The sequence below is a fragment of the Thermobia domestica genome, chromosome 11 (genome assembly GCF_964235325.1).
Source record: "Thermobia domestica chromosome 11, izTheDome1.hap1.1, whole genome shotgun sequence".
Classification (NCBI taxonomy): domain Eukaryota; kingdom Metazoa; phylum Arthropoda; class Insecta; order Zygentoma; family Lepismatidae; genus Thermobia; species Thermobia domestica.
This window is the reverse complement of record NC_137464.1, coordinates 125168632-125196328: the sequence shown is the minus strand read 5'-3', so window position 1 is coordinate 125196328 and position 27697 is coordinate 125168632. Positions and strand designations below refer to the sequence as shown.

The 27697-nt window shown below is 36.8% G+C and overlaps 1 protein-coding gene across 1 annotated transcript; it reads left to right on the top strand.

Annotated features, from left to right (window-relative positions):
* The first annotated feature begins 4286 nt into the window (after positions 1-4286).
* LOC145665267 (uncharacterized) lies at positions 4287-24776 on the top strand. The gene is made up of 3 exons (XM_081732561.1): positions 4287-4418; positions 22674-23341; positions 24641-24776. Exons 1-2 carry the CDS (start codon positions 4287-4289, stop codon positions 23325-23327), a joined length of 786 nt encoding a protein of 261 aa, XP_081588687.1. The 3' UTR covers positions 23328-23341; positions 24641-24776.
* Positions 24777-27697: the final 2921 nt, after the last annotated feature.

The following is a 27697-nucleotide window of genomic DNA, read 5'->3' as shown; positions in this document are numbered from 1 at the left end:
GTCCTTCCGTTTTTATCAAAATTTTGAAAATTTACCTAGAAGAATTTGATAATTTGATTGCTTGAGTGCTTGATAACATGTAAGTAAAGCGTAATTTATGTGTAATATCTTTTGATAAGCGGTTATAAAGACGGGCTAATTTGCAAGTAGAGGGAAATACTTGTCTCTAGGTTCAGGACGGTTGGATTGTGGATAATATTCGAGTACACATGCCTGCAAGTGTACAGGGTCTTTGCGATGGATGTGAACTGACAGTACTAACATTTGTAAAACATAATGTTGATAATGAGGTTAATCTTTTGAATATTCATGGCTTAATGGATGAAAGAACAAAGACCACCAACAATCGTTCACGAGTTTCTCCTTGAGATAGGAGAGCTCAACAACCCTAAGTACGTACTAAGGTAAGTGCGAAGTAGACATAACCTAACCTAAAACCTAGTAGTGCGTTATCCGACCTTACTTCGGCTTCTCGCTTCGCTCGTTCTTCCCTCTCAACTCCGCACTCCCCATTAACTACCCACAATCGTGCTCCGCGCGGCCCGCCAGTCTCCCCTTTAGGTTAATAATGGATTTCCATATGTAATTGTGGTTCCTCCCCCGTACTCACACCCTCGAGATAACGTAACAGAACATAAAATGAGAAAAGTTTAAGTAGAAATTGATGATTTAGATTTTATTATGGTTTTTGCTGGAAATTAGGTGGACGGGAAACTTTGAAGTAATTCCCTTGTTTACAATTACAGTTGTATTTTTTAAAAATATTTATACTAAGTTCTTGTTTAAAATTTTAAATTAAATTCTCAGCTACACTGAGAAAAAAATGTATGCGGCATACATAATGTCGTATGTTACATTTGTAAATCCTGTAGTTTTTGGGCTTAACGTACAGCAAGTGTATAACTGAAAACGCATTTTTTTAAATACTTTCTGCATAAATGTTCCATCTATACATACTTTCCGTATGACACAATATAGGTGGTCAGGATCCCACACACAAATGGACGTATATAACATATAGCTGACGAAGGTAACATACATATATGTATAATATAAGGAAGACTGTTAGACATTAGACATCCTGCAATGGCATGATGTAACACCTAAGGGCAGTGTCTATTTAACATACGGATAACGTATGCTCCGTTCTGAATTTTGTAGTAAGCAAGAGGATTCCGTATATTTGCACAATATACCACTGTCCGGAGAACGGATTTTTCTCAATGTAAGTAAAACGCTACACCCATCTAGTATCGATTTGAGTTGATTTTGAGTTTAACGTCCCGTTCAGCAGCCAGGCTATATGAGACGTGGACCTACTGATTAACGTCGAATCCGAACCACATGAGCTCCCGCCGGGCCATCTAGTATCGAGTACAAGCATCACTGCTTCTTTCATGTTGAATTACAACATTATTACGCGTACGCGACTAAGAAATAGTTCCAATTTACAACGTTTTTATATGAAAACTAGCTACTTCCACGGGATCCCCCATCCCAAGTACAATAGAAAACATTTTGCTACTTAATTTCTCCTCTAAATCTTGCAAATTTTTACTAGTCCTGGCTTCACAACCCGGAATTTAATCCTTAACTTAAACGTTAAATGTGTTCACTTGCTCAGTTACTCATATAATTAAGGTAATTTAGCTTAACTTTATTCTTCTACGAGAACAAACACATGAAAGTCTTTGCAACCATTACTTTTCGGTGAATGTTCCACCACAGTTCTTGTTTTACATATCACACCACAATAATTTGGACCCTACTAGAATCAATCGCCTTTAACGGAACTCTGAGCTCTTAATTCAATTCACAACTAATTGTTCCACAGTTAATCTAAGGTTTGCTGTTGACGAGGATTTTGCAATGCATGTATGTACTATTTTTAATACAACTACACAATAGAATAACAATAACCTACCGCCTTGTTCCTGTTCCTGTTTTTATAATTTGGCTTGCTACAAGCACTTCACATTTCGTCTACTACCTCCCAGATCGCTACTACAACTGTGGCATGAAGTATTTTGAACATATTCCTTCTTTTCGTAAAAACTTGCTTCAATATGTATTGTGTCATTTCATATCGAGTTTCGAGAAGACTGATAAACTTTTCTTTAACTCCTTTAAAATATGTTTTGAAGTGTTCGTCAAATAGTTAAAATGGGAAAATTCTTGGAATAATCTCTTTTATATTGCATTTTGTTCTTAGTGTTTACACATAGAATTAATTGAGATTTTTTGCAAGCCTTCCATGAAAATTTTAGGAGCCCGGCCCCCTCTTGCCCCCCGTGGATACGGGCCAGCTTTAGCGTGTTACTTGGATGTTAATTCAGCACCAAGCTTTTTTTTTTTTTTTTTTGCTAGCCGCGTGCGACTAGCATCCACCTAAAGGGTCACACCACACCCTTTATTGAGGGATGAGGGAGGAAAGGAAAACTGAACAGAGATAGGTAAAAGGTGGATGGTTAGAACCCAGTTTTTATTTATTTCTTTATTTCCATATATATATAAAAAAAATAAAAAAAACAATGTGGAGGGAAGCATCAATTTGCAGCAGCGGGACTGTCTTTGAGCTGCAAGGACATTATGGCCTTGAACCATAATCATTCAATTAGGATGGGATGAGATGAGAATGAGGTGCAGTAGACATCACAACAACAGGGAGATGGTTAGAGTAGACACATGCATGTTATCTTCTGATCCAGGGCTACTCTGGAACGTGATGTAGACATTGGGAGGCCTAGTGAAACAGTGCATAGTGTCTAAGAGAAGCGGATGGCGGTTCTGGAAGCGTTGAGAGATGTATCGTAAGCGGAGAGTTTCAAGATGATAGAGAATATGGGGAAATGATGTACGGGCGTATAAATCACGAGTGGGGCTAGGAAGACGTATTCGGAAAGCAAGCCGGAGTGCATGGCGTTCCAGAGGTTGAAGGCGTATATAGAAGGAGGGAGGAGCATCGACCCAAGCTGTAAAGCCATAAGTGAGGACTGGTCGGAGGAAAGCTTTATAGGTATTCAGAAGTGTGTTAGCAGAAAGACCCCACGTGGTACCGGTCAGGCGACGAAGAAGATTTAGGCGAGAATAGGCCTTCTGACAGATATACTTGAGGTAGGGAGTCCATTTGAGGTGTTGATCAAAAGTAACGCCTAAGTAGGTGACTGTTTTACTGATGGTAATAGGAGTGTGCGAAATGTGAAGATGGAGGTTGGCGGGGTTACGATAGACACGGGACCGTTGGCCAGGTGGTAAGAAGATGATCGCCTGAGTTTTTGTGGCATTGATGGTAAGTCGCCACGTGTGGCACCAAGAAAGAAAGGAATCGATGGCGGGTTGGAGTAAGAGATTAAGGCGAGAGATCGTATTTCCTGTAGCAAGGAAGGCAGTGTCATCGGCATATTGAAAAAGGATGACATTGGCGGGTAGAGTAGGAAAATCTGCGACATAAAAAAGATAGAGAAGGGGTGAGAGAGCTGTGCCTTGTGGAACACCTGAGTGAAGGAATATGGGATGAGATAGATGATTTTAATGGATACGTAGCTAAGGCGACAGGTTAGAAAGTGATAGATAAGACGAATGTAACAATAGGGTAGATTGAAGTGAAAGAGTTTATTGAGAAGGCCCAGATGCCATACCTTGTCGAAAGCTTTTTCGAGATCAAATAACAGAAGACAGGATGGTTTGGAAGTGTTGAACTGGTTGGCGATGGAAGTAGTGAGGCGGAGAAGTTGGTCTGAGATGCTAAAGAAAGGGCGGAAACCAGCTTGATGAAGCGGGAGTAAATTATAAGCAGTGAGATGGGTGTGGAGACGGGTGACAAGGATACGTTCGAGAATTTTGCTAAATACTATTGTGAGTTGGATGGGGCGATAAGAGGAAACTGAGTTCGCTGGTTTGTTGGGTTTAAGAAACATTAATGTGGTAGAGGTTTTCCAGGGTATGGGATAAAAGCCAGTGCGAAGGATGAAGGTAAAAATAACGGAAAGGAGGTAATGTAAGACATAAGGACCTTTCTTAATATGACGATATGTGATTTTATCTATGCCGGGGGCAGTGTTCTTTTTTCGAGAGACCGTTTGACAGATTTCCGGGACAGTGATGGGGACAGTGAGAGGAGTGTTTAGAGGAAGCTCATGATCGGGGTGAGGTTGTAAGTTTGGTGAAGAAAGGTTTAGATGATCAGTAGGATGGTGGCGAATAGGTGGATCAGGCGCAGTTGGGGTGAAAATACCTTGAAGATGTGTTGCAAAGGCGTTAGCTTTGGTAGTATCGTCTGAAAGAGGATGATCGCATTCGAGAAGTGGGTAGGGGGTACGGGTACTTTTGCCAGTGAGTTGATGGAAACGCTTCCAGAACTGGGTGGAATGAGAGGTGTCAGCAAGAGTGTTGCACGTTTTAATCCAGCTGCGGCGCTTGTAAGCCACGAGATAATTATGGACTGTACGTTGGTACTGGCGGTGGAGGCGAAGGGATTCAGGAATTCCTGTACGGGTAAAATCTCGATATAGTTGGCGGGAGCGTGTGATGAGCGAGAGATAGTGGGGTGGGAGTGGCGGTTGATGTGGTATGATTACAGATTGTGGGATGTATTTCTGCGACGCTGAGTGAATGGTGTTGGTGACAGTGTCAAGAGTCGTATAGAGTTTTAATTCTGTAGTTGGAGGCGAAACATCAGAGAGGTTTTCAGAGATGTAGGAGCGGTAACCAACCCAGTCAGCTTTATCGAAACGAGGAGTGGTACGAACTGGAAAAGACTGGGTATTAGAACGGGATTGCCGGAGAGGGATGGTAAGTTTTACCGGGACATGGTCGCTCCCAAGAGGGTCCAAGACCGTGATCGCACAGCGTGGGGAGAGATTGGCTGATGTTATTACCACGTCCGGGGTGGAGTTACTTTCGGGACGAGTTGGTTTGGGAAGAGTATGAATGAACCCAGTAGTGTGGGTACTGATATATGTTTGAAAGTCTAGTTTCTGGTGGGCTGAGTGGGTATGGAAGTTCAGATCGGCCATAATAATGAAAGAGCGGAAATGAGAAGATATGTAGTGAAAGAAGTCATGCGGAATGGGATGACCGGGACGAACATAAAGAGTAGCAACAGTGACAGATAGATGTTTAAAATAAAGCGTAAGAATGAGATGTTCAGGAAGATTAAAAACAGTAGAGAGATGCTGGCGAGAAGGAACACTGGGTGAAAATCCGATGGCGACTCCACCATTAGCTCGGCGTGCTGGAAGAGCATTATCATGTCGAACTAACTGATAACCAGAGATACGTGGATGGAGGCGCGGGGTCAGATACGTTTCATTTAAAAGAAACGTAGTAACATGTTCTTCCCGGAGTAGTTGCTCAAAAAGAGGTTGATGTTGTGATAGGGAACGAATGTTCAAAAACAGAAAGTTCAGTTTCATGATGAGAGATATTGAAGAGAGTCACACTGCTGTTTGAAGCACATCGGAGTGAAAATAAACAATATGTGGTTTGAAAGTCGACGTGAAGGATGGCTTTTGCTGTCTGTTGAACCTGTTGTAAGATGTGATGACGAAGGAAAGGATGGATATTCTGAAGAGTAACAGTGATGAAAGACAAGAATTGATTGATGGTGATTGGTTGATATACGGATGATGGCGGAACAGTGGTATCTTGAATCCCGTGAGGACGGAGAGGAACAACAAGTCAGCACCAAGCACATCGGCTTCCGAGCATATCAGAAATAACTCTTTACTACCTGAGAGAATTAGCATTGGTATTTATCGTTTAATATGAGCAAAGGTTTGAGAAATATCTTTGGCACTTATGCCAAATAACGAATAATGTTCTATGTTTTCTGTAATCGGTCACAATAATATTATTGTAAAACTGTGAATCGTCCGACAGCAGTTACATAGACAACAGTTCTGCCATCTTCTGTTCATACATGCTAAGACACAAGAATAACACATAAAGAAAGCAGATGGAAGCACTACTATTTGTGTAACTGTTCTCAAATGATTCACAGGTTTACAACAATATTATTGTGACCGATTACAGAAAACATAGAATGTTATGAGTTATTTGCTATAAGGCGAAATATATTTCGCAAAGCTTTGCTTATACCAAACAACAAAAAACAATGCAAAGACTCACATCTAGTAACGAGGTATTTCTGATATGCTCTGAAGGCGATGTGCTTAGTGTTGACACTGCACAGTGACACTTCTTGTTTCTAACAGGGCTCCCTCCGTCTTCATCAACCTAGAGATGCCCCCAGGCAGAAGATAACACACATCTGTCTTACTAACGTACCCTGTGTTGTCCTGTGTATCGCACATCGCCCCATCTATCTTTCTCACTCTCTATGGTAGTCTAACTTTCCAGGATCATTTAATTTAATCAATAATCAGATACCTGTATAGTAACGCTTTACTCTTTGTCTACTTTATATTTTACCTTTTCTTAATCTTAGTGCTTAAATTGTTTTCATGATTTGCTCTATTATCTCATTTATGTATATTTCTATCATTTCGTTATTTATGTTACGTCCACTTATATGTTATGTTAATACGTTAATGTAGAACTACTCCTACCATTTATATATGATTATGATCGAAAATATCATAATATCCTAGTTCTGGAAACAAAAATAAATAAAATTAAATAAATTCCTCTTAGCCCAGCCATGCCTTACTCCTCTACCAAAATTCCTTCACTTCTCTCACCTCAGAGAGGGTGTAGTCCTCTAAAAGGAAGCTAGCCTGTGGCTAGCACTTAAAAAAAAAAATTAAAAACTTGGTGTTGAGTTGACACACAAGTAACATGCTAAAGTGGTAGTCATTTTGTATTACTTCAACACTTCATTTTTTACTGTGTAATAAGATGTAAGATCTTTTGTAAGTATAGCTAAGATTTAGTTCATATCTGAAAGAAAGATAAATCTAGAAAGAAAAATCAGTTAACTGAAGAGTACAGATGACAATAAACATTTTACTATTGATTTAATTGTGATTCGTAATAGTTTGGATTACTTGTACACTATCTCACTGCTACTTTAGAGAATAAGAAATAATCACTGTATAGTCCTCCAAAAATCCTTACAAGATCCTGTTCATTATCAAGAAGTAACATGGTGATTTCAAAGTTTCCCCTTAATATTACTGTTTCTTTTGAAACGCTGATCGTACAACCAAAAAAATATCTATATATATAAAAGAGAACGCACAAAATCCTTTGTCCGCTCATCACGCTAATACGGCTGAACCGATTTCTTTCATTTTTGGGGGGTTGTTAGGATTTGGACCCTAGATGGTTTTTATCATATCACTTTAATTTTCAATTACCAGTGTCTTGAGATAATTGACCAATCAGGTGTCAATACGTACAAAAAATCCTTTGTCCGCTCATCACGCTAATACGGCTGAACCGATTTCTTTCATTTTTGGGGGGTTGTTAGGATGTGGACCCTAGATGGTTTTTATCATATCACTTTAATTTTCAATTACCAGTGTCTTGAGATAATTGACCATTCAGGTGTCCATACGTACAAATCCTTTGTTATTAGTTCATCATAGGTATAAAAATAAACGTATTTATATGCAACCCGCATGACCCTGTGACTCGGCGGGTTAACATAACTGACAGGCGCTATAAATCACTTGAAAGCGAAAAAGTAAAAATTATCTAAGTAACAAAGTTTATTGCGTTCCGGGATGACCGCAGCGAAGCGGGGCGGGTTGGGGTGACCGCAGCGAAGCGGGGCGGGTTAACATAAATGACAGGCGATATAATGTTAACATTTACTGCAATCTTCTATGGTTTTTATCATATCACTTGAAAGCGAAAAAGTAAAAATTATCTAAGTAACAAAGTTTATTGCGTTCCGGGGTGACCGCAGCGAAGCGGGGTGAACGCTGCTAGTTACGTTATATATTTTGACGTACAAAATAGGAATATTTCATGCCAGAAATCGATTTGGTTAAGTTTCGAAACTAATAAATGACAATTTGAAAGTTTATATTTGCGATAAGAATTTGGAAAAATGAAATCTTTGAGTTTTACGTCCCACGGTTATGCCGGTTAGGCTAAAGGAGACGGTGATGATGAGAAATGATTGAAATGGTGGAATGAATAAAGTGGGAGGAAACGGGAGAACCCCGAGAAAACCCACGAGCACGATGTTTGTCCACCACAAAGTCCACACGGCGCGAGCTAGGATCGAACCAGGGACTCCAAGCACCGGAGGTGAACGCTCTACCACTGAGCCACTGCCCCCCCCCCCCGATAAGAATTTGGAGTAAAAGTTTCCACGAAAGGGGAAGAATTTTCCGATATCTGACGTAAAAGAGCGATTTAACTTCATCTGAAATTTGACAATAGAAATTACTGTGTGTCTTTAAAAAATGGATTTTGATGTGACACTGATCACTTTAACTATTTTTAATCAATCGAGTGAATCCGTCTGTTTGGAGTGAGAGAAAACTATGACTGTCTTGACTATCTGAAAAGTTATTTAGAGACAAATATGTGAGGGTTTATTTAGCTCAAGTAAATATATACTTTTCAACTTTTCTGCTCAAACTTTATTCTTCCATGAGAAGAACGGACACTTCTGTTGTTGTTCTATATATTCGCCGACGTTCCTGTAAGTACTTGTGAAAAAAAAAAGAAAAAGAAGCAAAAGGACTAGTTGAAAATCAACACCAAAATCTCTTTAGAAATGTATTTAAATTGTATTTAAAATACATGAGAATTGTTATACTTTGCTTAATGGTGGAAGTCTTTTTGAAGGGTCTTGAGTATTACAAACTACGCAGTGTTAGCGCCCTTCGGTTCAGAACAATGGAGAGAGCCCATATTCTTTTTTTCAAAAACTTAGGACAAGAGCAGGCAAAAATTAATTCAAGAACTTACTCTAAATAATCGAAAACCTAATTTATATTTCCTCAAATGAATTCTTTTCACAAGGAAAGGACATCCATTGATTGGTTCAAGGATTAATGTTTTCCAAAGTTATAAAATAAGTCATTTCCGGTATATGTAGAGAGAAATTTGTCGTATATAAACTTCATAAACAGACATTAAATATACATTTGCAACAGACATAATAAATATGTATAATACATGTAATTGCAGATCACAGACATAAAAAAGTAATAAATTCTATATGGATTTTCCAAAGTATATGTTAGTGAAGTTGCCTTCAAAGAACAATTTATGACAAAATTTTGCTTAAAATTAAATTGAAAAGAATTTTAAGGAAAATCCTATTGCTTGACCTTAGTACCAAGTGTGGAAGTTACGTGTTATTGATTAGGAGGATTAATAATATCATTAGGATATTCAAATAAGCATTGTGCACATTAACTTTACAAAATTTTGCATGAAATTAACGAAAGATTAAAAGAGAAAGTCATACTCGAAGGTATAAATAAATACGAACTCTTCATTGAAGCAGATCATATTCTTGTGTTCTAACAATAGTGAAATACACCAATATGAAAGCTGTCGTAAGTAGAATTACTTAATTTTCTTATGTGGCAACTTCGTAGAACATCAGGGAAATATAAATAAAGTAAACTGTAATGTAGAGAAAGAAAAATCTCTGTAAGAGAGTAGAGGCAATCTTTAATCAGATAATAATAACTGAGATAAACTAGAACTACTCTAGGGTACGAAAAAAAAGTTCTTGTAAATAGTGTCAGCAAGACATTTATTTTCAGAACTAAAGTAATTTTGATCACTGTTACTTTCATATTACGAATAATTTATGTGGCTGTATATTCGGATTTTTATTTTATTTTATTTTCGAGCTATGCTATGCATAAATGACAGAAGTCTTATAGAGCGGCTTTGAAAATTATGATTATAAAATAATTGATGGTGTGAGAATGCGGAATAAAACGAGCAAACCCAAGAAACTCCCTGGACACATTGTCCACTAAAAGACTCGCATGGCCTGGGATCGAACCAGAAAACCCTTGATAGTTCTACTCACTAAGCCACAGTCCCGCCCTAATATATTAACTATATTATGTATGGTATAGTAGATATTAACAACGTCAATTGTTAATAGTAAACTTTTATTATTAAAACTAGAAGAAGAAGGAGCATTCTGATCCCATTCTTTGCAAGGGAAGAATAAGATCTAATACATATAAAACGGAGATTTGTATATAGTAGAAATTACCCTTTCAAGAAGCGGGTTTTTCGAAAGCTTAAACATATGTTCGGCCATTTTTAATGGAGAAGTTTTGTATCAAATTTAACACATCCAGCTTAAGCAAACTCCCACACTGAACACTTTTTAAATATCTGCTTTTAGGAAAAGAATTTCCAATAACAATAAAACGCACATTCCTTTATTTTAAGTAAGAGTTTATGCACTCAATTTCATTTATATCCAATTTAAGCGACTCCTTACATTTGCCACTTTCTGAAATGAAGCAAGGGAAGTTTGAATATTACCGAGTTTTCTTCTAAGAGGATAATTTGTGAAAACGCTCAAATACGCTTTCGCATTCCCTTATTTTTAAATAGGAGTTTACATACTGAGTCTCACACCCCCAACATAATCAAATCCTTATATTCGGTTCTTTGTGAATTCATAAAGGAAAATATGAATATTATAGAAATTATCCCCTCAAGAGGAAAATTACCGAAAATACAGAAATACAGAAATACGTTCCCTGATTGCGTCTGGGCATGCTACCAACGCGCAACGCTTCGGTCGAAGTAGAGTAAATTTAGAAATATGCAGGATCGTCTCCAAGAGTAGGAGTTATGATAAGCCCCACAATTTAGTACAAGATAGAGGAAGAAGTAATATCGTGAAAAATGCAATAAACTTTATTAAAACCACAAGTGTTCCATACAGAAGTATTTTTCGAAACATGAAATTAATAAGTAGCGTCTACAAGGTACGAAGTTTAGCATTTAGTACTACAAAAGTAATCGTTGTAAACGAGAGAATATAAAATTTAAAAGCGATCTGTGTTAAGTTATTGAAACGAGACTGTGACATCTGAGAGATCTATGTTTAACCCTACAGATGTAAGAATTTCTAACAAAAAAATACACTTAAAATAAAATTTACCGTTCCCTCGCCCTCCATTAATCTTCTTGTATGTACAGAGCAAAGTAATGTTCTTCAAATAGGTCCACTATTTTTGGCTGTGAAAAATTTGTATTCTACAAGCTCTCCCTTCCAACTGAAATTTGCAATGCACACACCTGCTATGCTAATAGAAATAATATAGGAATCTTATCTGCATAGTTTATTTTTGGTTGCCTAAAATCGGTTCTGATACGTTTTGTTTTTGGTATAAATTGTTTATAAATGTTGAACAAACGATCACGATTTTATGACAATCGTGAACAAACGATCTGCATGGTTTAATTTTCAAATTCTGAAAATAGGTTCTGCCAGGTTTAAACATATACCGTACTTTGTTTGGCTTCTTTCCTTCACGCTTGGCTTGGTGATGAGTGTGTATGTGTGTGTGTGTGTGCGTGTTTGTATGTAGGTTTATCTCGGTATAGCTAACGGTTCTGCGAACTCGAAATATTTTAACAACCGGTTCGCCCGAACAGGTGCGAACCGGCTGAATAGCGCCACTGAATACACTGCGTATTAGCGTCCTAAAGTCAAAAATAAATAAAAGAAAATAAAATAATGACCACTTTTCCGCGTTGCTAACTACATATTAACAGCTTCTGTACAATGCAGATCTTAAAGTTCATTTACCGAATTCAGTACCTTCAACTTAATAAAATCTTACATTCGGCACTTTCTGAATATAAAGAAGGGGAAATTTGAGTAATATAGAAATATCACCTATTTCACACTTATGAGTGAAATTTTTGCGCTCACTGAAATACGTGTTCTTTTGTTTTTAACGAAGAATTTATATGTCGAGATTCATCTCTCTAACTTTTGGGATTCGTGAGATTCTCAATTTTTGACAGAAAATCTGAGGCCACTTTTACTTCCACTACCCTAGAATATGTGTTTTTAAAAAGATTCATGTGCGTTGTCTCCGTGATAAAAGAAGCTTTCTGTCAAATTTTATGTTTCTACCCACACTAATATGGCATGAATAATAATGAGTGGCCGTCCTACTACTCTTTTATGTATATAAAAGAATAGTGTTTATACAGGTACAGAGTATAGTGTAAACCTACGCCTGATATGTTTTCAGAAGGTTAATAAATACGTAAAATACGAGGATGATTTAAATAACCTTAAAACTGCTATAAAATGCCGAAAAGTTGTATGATGGAATTAGTATTTGGCAGTAGTGTTCCTTGAGTTTCACAAAATGACCGATAGGTGCCAGAGTGACCTACAACACAGGATGTGGCAACAGCACAGCGTTGCCAGATCTAGCATAATGATGCTAGATCTAGCATAATTTGCATGTCTTTAGCATCTAACATCTTGCTTTTAGCATCCTGCCCAAATCTAGCATAATTTCAGCAAGTTTATCAAAAAGCCGTAAAACCTGGAGATGAGAAAGAAGTTGGTCGTGGGAAGAAAAAGAACGGCAGAAATGTATCCTCTTCCATTGATTCATACAGTCGGTAAACCATACAGCCAGTCTTGTTTTCCGAAGTAAGTTAGAAACGGCTTTCGGCTTTTTTTTTTTTTCTGGCTCCACCCAGGGTTTTCTAATCCTTTAACTGCGAGGCATGTGCGGAGCTATGGGGGCCATTCTCCCCCCAACTTTTTGACACTTCACCATCTTTGTTTCTGACTTCATGACCGTCTTTATTTCTGAAATAAAAGGTCCGAGACCAACCAAACATCTCATCCCCCCAGCAGACAATTCCCAACTCCGCTTATGCTGCGAGGTAATTTTCTTTCAAAATATGTAAACAAATACTTTCCATTCATTTATACGATATATACGCCATTGAGTGTGGCAACGACTGCACTAGTTTATTTGAGTTAAACTTTTGGTGCGTGAAGTATTGAGTTCTATCCACGCATTCTTGCGCTCTGCGTATTTTAAGTTCTGTTATCGTATCTCAACTTCGGTTTTCTTTTCTTTAAAAACTTCTGAATTAGGAATTACGTGGATCTAGCATAATTTGATGGAATCTAGCATAATTTTGACCAGGCTTTGGAATAATTCCGAGCTGTGAATCTGGCAACGCTGCAACAGCATTAGTAAGAAGATAGCTGTACCACTAGCAACATGCGCCGCGTTAGAGCAGCGATCTGTACGGGTACGTTTTTTGAATAGTGGGTGTATCAAACCCGTTGAAATTCATCATAAAATGACAGCATAGTACGATGATTCGTGCTTGTCCCTGCAGCAAGTGTACGAGTGTTGTAGCGGGACAGGACGTTTGGGCGCAAAGACGTTTAGGCGCCAGACGTTTGGGCGCGAAGTACATAGTGAAAATCACAATTTGCGACATATAAAATAAGCTAGGCACTGGAAACTAAGCGCGAATCAAGATATATACATTTCCTACACTTCTATCTTTATCTCACCTCATTTATCTGTATATTTTCTATCTCCCCCTATCTTATTTATTCATCTAAATTAAATAGTTTAATGCGTTTGTGGCATTTGTTGCCTAACCTCGTCATTCGCTTGTTCACGATTCTTGTACTTCTGATCTAATTTTTGTATTATATAAGAAAGCTAGGAAACGAAGGAATCAGACGAACTGTTAATAATTTTCTTAATGTTAATTAAAACATATTGATTTAATTTTTGTATTTTTTAAGGAAGTTAATAATTACATATTTATGAATATTAAAATTTACTTTCTTTCGTATTACGTTTGCCAAACTCTTCCTTAAGTCTAATAAAGAACTACCAATAAAAGATTTCCGCGTACTCGAGTTGGGAGAAGTGGCCCCGCATAGCGTAGTCGCAAACACTCTCGCCTTCGGTGCGAGCGGTCCCGGGTTCGATTCCCGGTGGGGGCACTCGGTCGAGAAAGTGTAACACGCTCTTTCCGGCTAGCCACCCTGAATGAGGTTTTCCTTGGTTTTGCTCATTCACACCAGGCAAATGCCAGTGTGGTACCTAATTTATAAGTCCAGGCCGCTTCCTTCCTTCCCCAATCCTTTTTTCTTTCCCTTTCCCCGAATAGTGTGCTCCCTCAAACGTGACGGGCAAAATGGCCTTAGATGCCGAGAGCCCCAAAATCCAAACTCCTAATCGAGTTGAGGGAAAGATGTTAATACAGGGTGTATAAGACATTGAGTTTAGGAACTGCAGTATTCCATATTTCTGGTATCACTTTTTTTTATTAACATTCCAATATAAAAATCAAAACTTAACACACTTTTTTTTCGTCCCATTGTAAGCATTTAATCGGCATTAAAGAAAGTGGCGAAAGGAAAAAAAGAACGATTTCAAAGTGAAAAATAATAGTTAAATATACATATCTTGGTCATTTAGCCACTACAAATGTGTTTGACATTCACACTTATTGCATAACTACAGTAGGCCCTAGAAGGCTTGCTTTCTTAATGGAATAGGTTCACTATGTACGTAATGCAATCAATCATATTTAGTCTGGTCTACTTACCTTTGGCTTGAAAAGTTATCAAATAAAAAGCACACTTAACTTTAGTTGAAAGTTAAATTTACAAAATTTAATTGTTAATTCAGTTTTTAGAATTATGAAATTCCAGTATTTCTAGTATGTAAAACAAAATCCAGTATAATTCAAGGACTTCCACTACAATAGACATCTTGTGATATCTTGATTCCAACTTAGTACTCAGCGCCTAACATAATGACTTTTTAACTCGCGCCCAAACGTCTGGCGCCCAAATGGCTTCGCGCCCAAACGTCACGTACCGTGTTGTAGAGAGTTTAAAAACTGTGTAACGTCCGTGAAGGATGCCTCACGACCGCGGCAGGCTCATCGCATAGTGACGGACGAAAACAGTGTTTTTGTGGAAGAGCTTATAAAGGATAACAGAATAAAGGATAACGTATTGCTCTGAAGGAAATAACCACCATTTTGAACATTAGTGCTAGTTCAGTGCACAATATTGTCCATAACGTGCTGCAGTTCAATAAAATGTTTGTAAGATGGGTGTCACGTCACTTGACAGCTGAATTGAAAAACCGTCGCTTCGATGCCTTCAAGTGTATTGCGTCGTTTGGACGTGGAAGGCGATTCATTTCTGAAAGAGTCATTACATGTGATGAGACATGGGTTCACTACCACCAACCAGAAACAAAAAGATCAAGCAAGAAATGGCGCCATAGCTCATCGCCGAAACCCAAACAATTCTGCAACAACTATCAGTGGGAAAAGCTATGCTCACTCCCTTATGGAATGCAAAGGGAGTCATTTTCGGACACATACATGGAGCGAGTGATAATAGTAATAAGTACCGGTACTTCATATCTGCTCACAAACCAACTTCGCCCGGCAATTCAGAGCAAACGATGAGGACGTCTGACTTCAAGTGTATTGTTACAGCATGACAACGCTAGACCGTATACTGCTCGTTTGACAGTTGAGATTATCCAAAACTTGAAATTTGAATTCTTTCACATCCATCTTATTCACCAGATCTTGTCCCTAGTAGCTTTCATGTGTTTGGACCGCTCAAAGGAACGTTGACAGGCAAGCATTTCAGAAATGATGAAGAGATGAAAATGCGCTGCACGATTGGCTACAGGCACGACGCAAAGAGTTTTTTAAACGTGGTATCCGTGCACTTCCGAAGTGTTGGAATACTTGCCTTGAACTTCAGGGAGACTATGTTGAAAAATGATTGATATAATATAATATTTACAGCACTTTTAAAGTTTTGCAAGTATATCAATATTTGCAACAACAAATCTTTAAAACTGAATAATTGTAAACAAAACAAAAAAAAAAACAGACAATCAGAATCAAGATGCAGAAAGGACAATGAACACTTCGGTAGAGCTAAATATATGTGAATTTAAGAATTTTCAGAATTTAGTGGATTTTACTTGTATGTATGTATATACCATTCTTAATGACAATAAAATGTTAATAGAATATAATATGTTCTTCAACATTGGATTCCTCCTGACGCATTGCTCACGTAAGTTGTCACTGTAATTAAAATTCTTTGAACTCGTGTGTTGACCGCAATTATTCCGTTCCTCTTTTGCGTGTGTGTGATGCATTAAATTACCATTGTTATTATGTTTCTCTATTTCGCGAGAACATGAACGAGGATTTTCTCCAATATATTCGTATAATTATAAATGTCTGTTCTTCTTCTCTACATACTTTATCTGATTTCAGTTTTTTTTTTTTTTTTTTTTTTTTTTTTTTTTTTTTTTTTTTTACTCGTCTAAAATAACCTACCAATACAGTTGCTATTAGCACGGAATGAAAATGCACTTCATAAATTTTATTATCTTACTTTGATGAATATTACTAATAGTACTACAGTTAGTAGTGATAAAATAGAATAATATATTAACAAACTGTAGAAAACAATATAAGATTCTTAATAACTTGAAATTAGTAAAAGTAGAAACTTCAACAATCTGTAATTTTTATTTCTCCAGAGTTTGAATTTTGGTCAATGTTATTATAAAATTCTAAACTTTGGCATGTTCTACGAATATTCGATTATTTGAATCATTGTTTCAAAAATCATTCTAATTAGTCTGTGAATAACGGTTGGAACAATTTAACGAAGCTATTTTTGCCATTCGTTCACAGGCTTAACTAGAAGGGGACTAGGCTCCCAAGAATACTGTTCCCCTTCCTCTTAGAATACTATGTCGATTACAGGCTGAAACTGAGTTTCTTTCAATTGTCGGAAGAAGGGTCCATGCCCAACATGACTGCTGCCAACACGAAAAATTTCTGTGAGAGAACTATATCGATATTTCGATATGAATTTTACAAATATTGTAAGGAATTTCTGTCGTATATTTTCTAAGAGTTTTGGATAATTTGGCGTCCTTTCATGCAATATGTCCTTCTTAGGCGTAATTCAGGACGCTGAAAATTTTCTTAAAATTCGGGATGTCCCGCCTGTCCGGGTTGGGACAGGTTGCAACCCTATTTCTGACGAAAGGTCATGTGATTCGAAGATAGGGTTGCCAACTCTGAAACAAAATTACCGACACAATTTCATAATCCTCAAAATAGATGAAAAATAGTTGTATTCTAAACCTAGAAATACTGCGTATATAATTGAGCATGATAAAAATATCGACCAACGGGTAAAATACCGGTCAGTTGGCAATGCTTTGGAACCCATGTTAAGCTGTAAGTTCAAGTCTTATATATCCTCGGTGCTAAAAGGGACACTAAACCCCAATCCAACAAACATCTTCAAACTAATGGATGTGTTCTTAAAGTTCAATCACTGACAATAATAGTTAGAGTTAAATCTGTATATTTCTTCTGTAGTTCATACAAAAGTGTATTAATAACCTAGTGACCTCCAAGCAGAATTTAATTTATCTTCATTCACTTCCGTAATATTGAGATACATTTAATGATAGTTATTAATGAAGAGTCACCTGAAGAAGTGAATTCAAAATAGAAATATGAGGCATTAGACCCTCTCCTTCAGGAAGGGTAAAACCCTCTTGATTTTGCCAGCAATTTTCTACGCATGAGCAGCCGCATTCAAACTGTATATGAATGAGCACTTCAAGCATACATATCAGCAACAAATCACTACGTATTGGACATGAATTATTATTTTTTAAAAACTTGTTTTGACGCTCACCTTGTGGAAAATATGTTTTTATGACAAAAATATGTAGAATTGCACATGTAAATACTGCACGTTCAATTTCTGTAATGCTTCCTACACAACTCTAAAGAATTTTTTACTACTAGTAAATGCTTTATAATCATGGAAGGAAGAGAGGAATTGATTCCCTCATTATTGACTGATTTTCAACTGAAGCAATGAGGATTGTGAGATAACTTCATGGAACATTTACTCTATACTTTATCAAAATTGAGTATTTTTCTTATTAAGCCTATCGTAGTTGTTCTTCCTGGAGGGAAGGTGTTAAATTCACTCCCTTATTTTCGATTGATTATAGTCCTCATTGGTGGTCCAGTTGTTAATACGTGGCTTTTGGTGCAAGGGATCCCGATTAAATCGTCGGTGAGATAGCCTTGAAATTTAAGTGCATTATGGTAGGACGACGGTGCTGAAAATAGACACTGAACTCTAACTGAAAATAGAGACGTGAAAACAGACGTCCCACGATTATGCCCTTTAGACTAAGGGAGACGGATGATTAAGGCAAGTGAATGATAATGGGAGAATTGGTGGAATGAAGTGTAGAAGGAAACGAGAGTATCCCAAGAAAACCCACGGATACGATGTTGTCCACCACAAACTTACTTGGTCGGGTATCGAACCAGGAATCCCATACACCAGAGGTAAGCGCTCAACTACTGAGCCACCGTTCCCCTTTATATTGAACAAGAATTTGCTAAAACAAAAAGTAATATTGTAGAAAACTGTGCTTCTAGCCAAATCAAGTAATTAAAATAACTAACAAGGGGAACAAATATTTGTTATAAAAGTATATAACTTTGTGAGCCTTTCGTACTAAATATAAAACAGGATAGGGTTCAGATACATAATTGTATACTCTCCGGGGTCTCCTTCAGACTATAAATTTGACGATGTGGCAACGTCGTACAGAAAGGTTCGGCCATAGCATTGATCTACGAATCCATCAGACAGTTACGTAGAATCTTTCGAAATAGCAATTAAAGAAGAGATACGTTGATACTAACTCCCTCTACTAGTATCGTACAAGGTATGTAATTTGTAGAAATAAACAGAAGATCAGTGGTATCATTTAGGTGGTTCGTCCGAACCAGTTGTTACAATATCTCAGGTTCCCGGAACCAGTTGTTAAAATTGTTTCTTCACCACTGGATCCAGTACTTAACGAAAACAAAATTAATTCTCTAGTATTATTTTGGGTATCAATGTAATGACTTAGTCTTAATTACTGTTACTAGTATCTTGGAATAAATAAATAATAATAATACATACATTATAATATGATCATACAGGAATAATACTAATACTACTGTAAGTCAACTTGATGTACTAATCACAAAACCGATTATAATGATAGTTATTAAATACTAATTATAGAACCAGTTGTTACCTACTAACCATAGAACCAATTATGTGATTATGTGACACCACTGCAGAAGACTAAACAAATTGGTAAATATGTTACTTTTCTTGATGCATTGAAGTGCCGAAAGTCATGAGATACCTAGCGAGAATATCGCGGAAAACTGGTTGAGTGGCACGTAGTAGTGTTAGTGTTGTCAGTTCGACTTCTATGAGTGCAGTGAAATGTATGTAACATAGTAATTTGAACCAGACGGGAGTTATCGACATTTGAGCATGGGATGATACACCCTGTAGTTGGTACTGAACAAATAGAACATTCGATTTTTCAAATTGTCAAGACATTGAACTTTTCTTGCTCCATAGTCAAGAGTGGACCGTAAATACCGCATTAGATGCCTTATGACCCATCAGAGATGACACATTAACCTCCCAAATGTGCTGATGACTGCAACGACGACGTCGGGGCAGATTCGTTCAGGCAAACAGACAAGCAATAATGGGTAAACTAACAGACGAATCAATGCAGCACGTCCCAGCAACGTATCTTAGATATCAGCGCAGCTCAATTTGATCTCCATGAGGTATTGCAGCCGCAACTAGCCGCTGGCCATCGTTTGGGAACACATGAGTTTGGGAACAAGTGAATTGGGTCATAGATGACTGTTAATGTATAGCGTGGGCAAATGAGTCACGTTCATTCAGTATGAACGTGCGAATGGTAGGGTCCAAATGAGTCGCGGATTCTTTGAATCCATGGACCCAAGTTGTCAATAAGGCACTCTAAAAGCTAATGTGGTTCCATAAAAGCTCGGGACGACATGATTACGTGGCATGGTTTGGGTTCTCTGGTCCGTTTGAACCGGGCGTTCATATTCATCACTGTTCACAGTTGCTTGGTGACCATGTCCAGCCTCCTTTATGGATGTCGCGTACCTTGCCAGTAATGAGATTTCCAGGATGACAATGATCCATGTCACGAGATTGCAATGGTGCAACGCTGGTTTCAGGAACATTCTGGCCGCTTCCAATCAGTGGCGTATCCTGACTTGAAATTTAGGGCGACAAAAATTAAAAAAAAAAAAAACATTAATTCCTACAACCACTAACTACGAATTTGCTCTTAACAATTCAGCGTGTAAATTAGGAAAATTAAATCAAGAAGTATGTTATTTCGTAAGCAATAAATTTAATTAAAATAAATATGTACGTAAAATATAGTCGTTCAAAATTTGAAAACGAAAATGAACAATGGAATCTGTAGTAGGTTTAAACTTTATCCCAAATATAGGATATCTTATGGATTTTTATCATTACAGTTTCATTGAAATGCGTCTCCTAAAGAAAAAGGGTGGAAGAGGATTCAAATACTTTCCATAAACCTGTTCTTCCCGTGCGTAGAACGGGCTTGTCATTTACTCTAATGAAAGTTATCTTATGTGTGATCAATTCACCGTTAAACGGCCGACCCATTTAAATGAATTTTGGAACATAGTATCTGCCTCAAGTTGTTTTATATTATTACTAGCACATATTACCCGCTTCGCTGGGTTGAAATGAAAATTTAAATGCACAACTCCATATCTCATGTGTTTAATACCCGTGAAATATGCTTGCAGTAAATGTTAACATTATATCGCCTGTCATTTATGTTAACCCGCCGAGTGACACGGTCATGCGGGTTGCATATAAATACGTTTATTTTTACCTATGATGAACTAACAAAGGATTTGTACGTTATGGACACTTGAATGGTCAATTATCTCAAGACACTGGTAATTAAAAATTAAAGTGATATGATAAAAACAATCTAGGGTCCAAATCCTAATAACCCCCCAAAAATGAAAGAAATTGGTTCAGCCGTATTAGCGTGATGAGGGAACAAAGGATTTGTACGTTCTCTTTTATATATATAGATTATTATTATTATTATTATTATTATTATTATTATTATTATTATTATTATTATTATTATTATTATTATTATTATTATTATTATTATTATTATTATTATTGAAGATTTGAGAACTCAATGGTGCATCTGAAGTCACAAAAGGGATCAGACCAATGAATGCAAGGAGGAGGCCGTGAAGTATACAGGGTTCAGAAAGGAGAGCACCAGGTAGACAAAGTTGGAAAGTAATGGACTACAAAACGTTAATTCTTTTGTTTTAATAAGTTCTCGATATCATATTATCAAATAGTTAGAACCTACTCAAAAAACCTGGTAAACCTAACGAAAGTGACTGATATTCCTTTCTGATGGCAACAATGTGGAACAATAATTTTGTTCAACATCAAAGTCGCTCTGGATACAGGGCCGGATCTTGAATCCTGCGAACTACGCGTTCGCAGAAGGCGCCAGGTAAAGAGGACGCCAAACCTGAAAAGGAATTTTGTGTTTTAAATGTGAAGATTTATCAGAAAAAATGTTATGATGAAAAACTTTCCAAATAGCTTCAAATAAATATTGTATAGACTGTAATACAGATAAATACATCAAAAGGATAATAAAGTCGAATCTTTGCGCAGATGGGTGTAAAACAGCCTTTTACAATTGAAGTGGACTCGTACATTAATTGGCGCCAATGCCACACTCACAAATGATGCTAGTTTGATGAGAATTTCTCGCAGGGGAGATTTAGGAAAGGTTTTTAAAGAGGAAAAAAGGGACATTTTACGAATATGAGATAAAATGCAGGCAAACTTAGCTTTTCAATAGATATTAAGTAATATGGCAGTACGACTAGAGACGGCAGCATTCTTTCCACAATCCTTCATATGGACAAAATATAAATATAACATACTCTTCATTCCTCTCCCAAAAACCCTTCCACCCTTCCACTATCTTGCTAGAGGATGTAATTGCCAAATATGTCTTTGAAATGGGAATGAATCAACAAACAAAAGGAAGTCAACTGCACGTGTTGCTTATGGATAGGATGGCATTATTACAGTAGAAAGGAATGTCTTCAAAAGTGCTCTGCCTTGTTATAAACAGTGTCCTCCCATAGTGCTTCGGTTCAATCTCCACAATTAAGGGTTGAGAAAGGTAAGCGTAAAAGAAATGCACATAATCGAATTTTAAGCGACTAAGGTTTTGTTGTCCATTTTTCGTTAAAATTCACAGAGAGACTACAGGTATTCAAGAAATTTGTAATTCTAATAGTCATTTGAAGAATTTTTGTCTATTACAACTTTTTGCTCTTTTATTATCATTTAGGTGGGAGTGCCAAAATAGTGTTTGCTTACACTTAAGAAATGTCTAGAACCGGCCCTGTCTGGATAGCATGCATAAGCAGCTACATGGTCACAGTCACCAATGCGAATACATAAATTTAATCCTGTGTATTTCTAATAATAATAATAATAATAATAATAATAATAATAATAATAATAATAATAATAATAATAATAATAATAATAATAATAATAATAATAATAAAGAACTATCAACAATAATGTTAAATGCAATGATCTTGTCAATGAAAAATGGAATCTTACATTTTTCCTCATAGCACTTAGAAACTTTGTGCTCCATAATTTTTCTAACATTAATGTATTTTATTATTATTGCCTTATTTATTTTTAGGTTGTTGTTCTTCTGGCTTTGGTAGCCTCTGCTGTTGCCAAGGAAGAGAAAAAGGAAAAGAGAGGCGTCGTAGGAGTAGCAACGCCTGTTGCTGCAGCACCTGTTGTCCAAATCGGTTCTTCTCAGACTTCAGCCTCAGCCTCTGCAGGTCGCGGTGCTTCAGCATCTGCTTCTGCTTCTGGGCCTGGTGGTTCAGCTAGTGCAGCTGCAGCAGCAGTTTCAAATCCAACAATCTCAGTTGCACCAGCTCTCGCAACTCTGACATCTCCTGCAGCTACTTATGTGACAAGGCCTGTTGCTGTTGGTCCTGCTGTTTCCGCTGTTCCATCAGCTACTTATGTAACTAGACCTGTTACTGTTGCTGCTGCCCCTTCAGCTACTTACGTAACAAACCCGGTTGCTGCTTCTCCTGCAGCTACTTATGTGACAAGACCAGTTGCAGTTTCAGCTGCCCCTGCTGCTACTTATGTGACAAGACCAGTTGCAGTTTCAGCTGCCCCTGCTGTTGCTACGGTTCCTGCAGCAACTTATGTGACAAGACCAGTAGCAGTTAACCCGATTGTAGCATCCTACCCAACAATTGGGGCATATGCTCAACCAGTAGTAGCAACAGGTCCTGCAGTTACTAAATATGGTGTTGCTTACTATGGATAAGTTAGCATGAATAGGTAATTTGAACATTTATAGTCTATAAGAATCAACTTTTTTAATGATTTTATTAATTTAGAAAAAATAAAAATACATACTTAAATTAAATTTTAAGGAAAACATAACAAACGTATGTGCAATTACGTAAACAAATTTATTTTCTCAGTTACTTATAAAAATATAGAAAATTTTAAATGCTGGTCTCAAAAGAAGATATTGTTTTTAAAATATTGTAATTTTACAAACTACTTAGCCTATATTGTTTCCGGTTATCTCTACTGAGCACAAAATCGATTAGTTTAAGTTATTCTGGTACTTTGATTCAATATTTTCACAATTTGCAACTTCAAATAATTAATAAAATTTATTCATTTTAACTTTAACATAAACGTTATTGGAGCTTGTTCCTACAGCATCTTTGTTCATAAGTGAAGTGAAACTTCCAGTTTTACATCCCACGGTTATCCCCTTTAGACTAAAGGAGACGGATGATTAATGAAAGTGAACGATTATGAAAGAACTGGTAGATTGGAAATGTGAGAGGAAATAGGAGAATCTCACGGGGATCGGACCAGAAAGACTCGCACCAGATGTAAGCGCTCTACCACTGAGCGACCGTATCCTCGCAGTTTCGCTCGTGTCAAGAATTTCGTATATAAATATTCTAATTGGTTTTAACAGCTCCAGTAACAAAAACAGTTTCAGTTGTTTTCAAAGTGGAAGCACATTGGATTTAAAATTGAATAAAATACAGATGAGACACCAAAAATCATGTTGAATGTTTATATACACGTGAATTTTAGAAACAATGTAATTGATTGGTTGAATTGAAGTTTGGCGTCTCGTTCAGCAACGAGACTATATGAGACGCAGACCTACAGCTTAATGTGAGATCCGAATTACATGAACTCCCGCCAGGAATCAAACCCAGTTCTACCGCACGAAAGACTCATATGCAAGCCATACAGCTACGAGAGAGCTCTCCGGTGTAATTGTATTAGGTTGTTAAGAAAAGTTTGAATTCAAAAAGTGCTCTTCGCTACATTTATTTACTTTGTGTTGGGAACTTTACATGTAGTGTAGGCAGTGTTAAATTTATTGATATTAAAAACTTTGGCGCCAGTCCCTACCTTTCCTTGACAAAATGAAGTTAATATATTATAGCTTAGCTATTATCTTAACATGGGTTATAAGTAAGTCAGTTTAGCATCTGTTTTCCTTAAGTTAAATGTAGTAGATTCGATAAATCTTATGAAACCGTAATATAAAACTTAAAAAAAAAAGTATATTTCTCTCTAAAGATTTCTCAATATTTTCAGCATACACGACGTCTTCAAATAGGAAATATAGCAGTATTGAAGGAAATATTCTATCTGAGAAACAAACTCATATGTTCAAGAAAGAAGAAATGCACAAAGGATTTTAAAAATTACTAACTCTGACAAATAAAACCAGTAACAAATATATGTGTCTCTTTTGTTACATTTTCACTTCCTGATCCTTCTTCTTATCATGTCATAGAACGTAAAAATGATAGACCTATACGAAAACTCTTGAGAGATAGAAGTATTAAGCAAAACAATAGAAACTAAATATATCAGTAACCAAATTGCTCAGTTCGACAACTCAGCTGCAGTTATCGAGAAACAATATAAATGATTGATTAACAAATTATATAGCATGTAAAACATCATATTTCAATTATCCAACACCACTATCAGAATACTTATGTGTAAAAGGTGTTCTTACTTATATACTGAGGTATCTAAACCGATGAGAACTAGGAACGGTGAATTATCATTGGCAAGACATTTGAGGTAGTTAAGTTTTCATGCGTTAACAAATCTCCTGCTACAAATTTATTCGTTTTGATTTCCCTGCAGAGTTACTACTAACGACATGTTCTACAAAAGTACCAAACGTGTGGAGGATTATAGGGGTTGAGATGTAAACGCCACAAACTGCGTTTCTCATGGCTGACTCGCTGACTGATTGACACAAATTGACATAAATGTTGGATATCTTCCCGATTGGCTAGAAATACGAAATTCCACACATTGATAGGGGTAACATGTACAGTCAGAAACAATATTAAGTATAAGTTGGAGCTATCATTTCTTATATCTTCAACCTATACTAGTATTGTTTCTGACAGTACCACATTTAAGAACGTTCCCCACGTTAAGAGGGTTTGCTTATCCAGACTCCTAACTATGAAAACATGTATCCTCGTCGCCAGAAGTGCCTTTACATCACCGTGACGGATATGTGACAGCGCAGTACTCCAAGGAAGGGATGATTGTATAAGAATTTGTGATTAATTTTGAAGAGTTTTTATTTTGACTAGGGAATTAACATAGGTGAAGGGAGTAAGGACACAGATTTGAAGCATCAGTGCACTGTTATTGAAGCATCAGTGCACGAAAAGATTCGTATTCTCAGTTTTTCTATTTATTGTTTTATATGTTAAGTTAAACACCACAATATGTATCACTGATATCGCAGATCGTATTATTTTTTAAAATCGTGTTTGTAACCTATTGTCAAAACATTCATCTCCAGACATGATGTAGAGAGAAGAGAAAGAGATACGTCATCTGTAATATATGTATATGTGATTCACTAAGTAACTGTAGAAATTAGTTAAAGGACACATAAGAGAGCGAAAAGGAGGTCTAGAAGTCTGAACTTTTTAGAGACGTGCTAGATAGGTGAAAATATAGTTAAAAATTGCAAAGGGTATCATGTAATTTACCTTTCTTTTCTTATATTCTAGTATACTTTTTCTTTCACATCCAAACATCTCTATTCAGAATTATGAGATAAAGGTGAAGAGAGAAACATTTCCATTTCAAGAATTATATCAGGAAAATAATCTTTTGACTTAGACTAGATTCGAACTCGTAACCCTTGAATCCATGGCTCAGCGCTCTACCGATTGAGCTAACAACTTCTGTTAGAAACGCCTGATTTCTACAACTACCGGTTACTGAATGGTGTGTATTAACCAAGTTTGCCGAGATAATTGCTTCATATAGGTATTGCAATAATAATAATAATAATAATAATAATAATAATAATAATAATAATAATAATAATAATAATAATAATAATAATAATAATAATAATGGATATAGTATACGACAGTGCCTCGTTACTTCCCGAGGACGCACGAAGTGCAGTCTTTTACAGATTATTCACTGAACATCTAGGAACTTAAAAATGGGGTAAAAAAGCGAGTGTCGTTCACTTTTGTGGTGGTACTAATATAAAGAACAACGTATGTATTTCACTTTTGGGATCGTACAACTTGTTTATTTTGATGCTCGGTGAACTCTCTTCAACTGTTTGAGAGTTGTATGCAGTAGTAGCAGGTCTACCGTGATTGATTACCGATTTTTGAAGGGTTGTTTTCAAGGGTTGTTTCGTGAAGGTTTGGGCTCATTCCGTAGAGGTTTTTCTGAGCTCGCGGTTTTTTTTTTTTTTTTTTTGTTACTTTCGCTTATTGGTAATTTGCATTTTCGGGATTTTCTTGCGGGCCGTATAACGTCCTGCAGTTCTACACAGAGGTTCCGCCTACATGGGGGTGCCATTTTTTTTTTTTTTTGTTTTGTTTTGGTTCTGCGTATATTGACGGACCTTGTGCTTTGTGTTCTGCAGGTGGCAGTACGGTAGGAAGAAGATGAAAATGGTGATATTTGTACGTGTAAGTAAGTAAAGTGCGTGGATCGTGAAGTAAATGTGCGATCTTAATCTTTTTTTATATTTGTGCTTTAAAATCTTGTATTGCAGATCTTGTATTGGAGATAATAAGTGATTTTTTCTGTTGATTGATAGTTTAATGTATTAAAATTTCAGCATGTTGGCGGTAAGCATTTCTATGTTGCTTAGTAGGTCATTGTAGGCATTAACTTTTCCACACCTTTATATTTCGTGATTAACAATAATATAGCCCTTGTACTTCGGGCTATATGTGCGCTTTTTCGCTTGGTACTCCCTCCCTAATTTTTATTGCATTCTTAAAATGGCCCTTGTACTTACAGATGTTCTTCTAAGAATGTGTTTTTTTTTATATGGTATGCGAAGAATAATAATGTGCCCTTGTACATTTTGTATGAGTATATGTGGGGCATTTGAAACACTTATCGCATGTCACGTGCACGTGGATGCTTCTTACTGTTGCACTATGTATAAAAATGATTTTATTACATGTAGAAGTAGTAATAGAACACGGAAGAGACCCAGATCATGTTGTATTCACACTTCATATTGGAGTGTGAATACATGATCTGGGTCTCTTGCGTGTTCTATTACCACTTCTACATGTAATAAAATCATTTTCATACGTAGTGCAACAGTAGGAAGTATGCACGTGC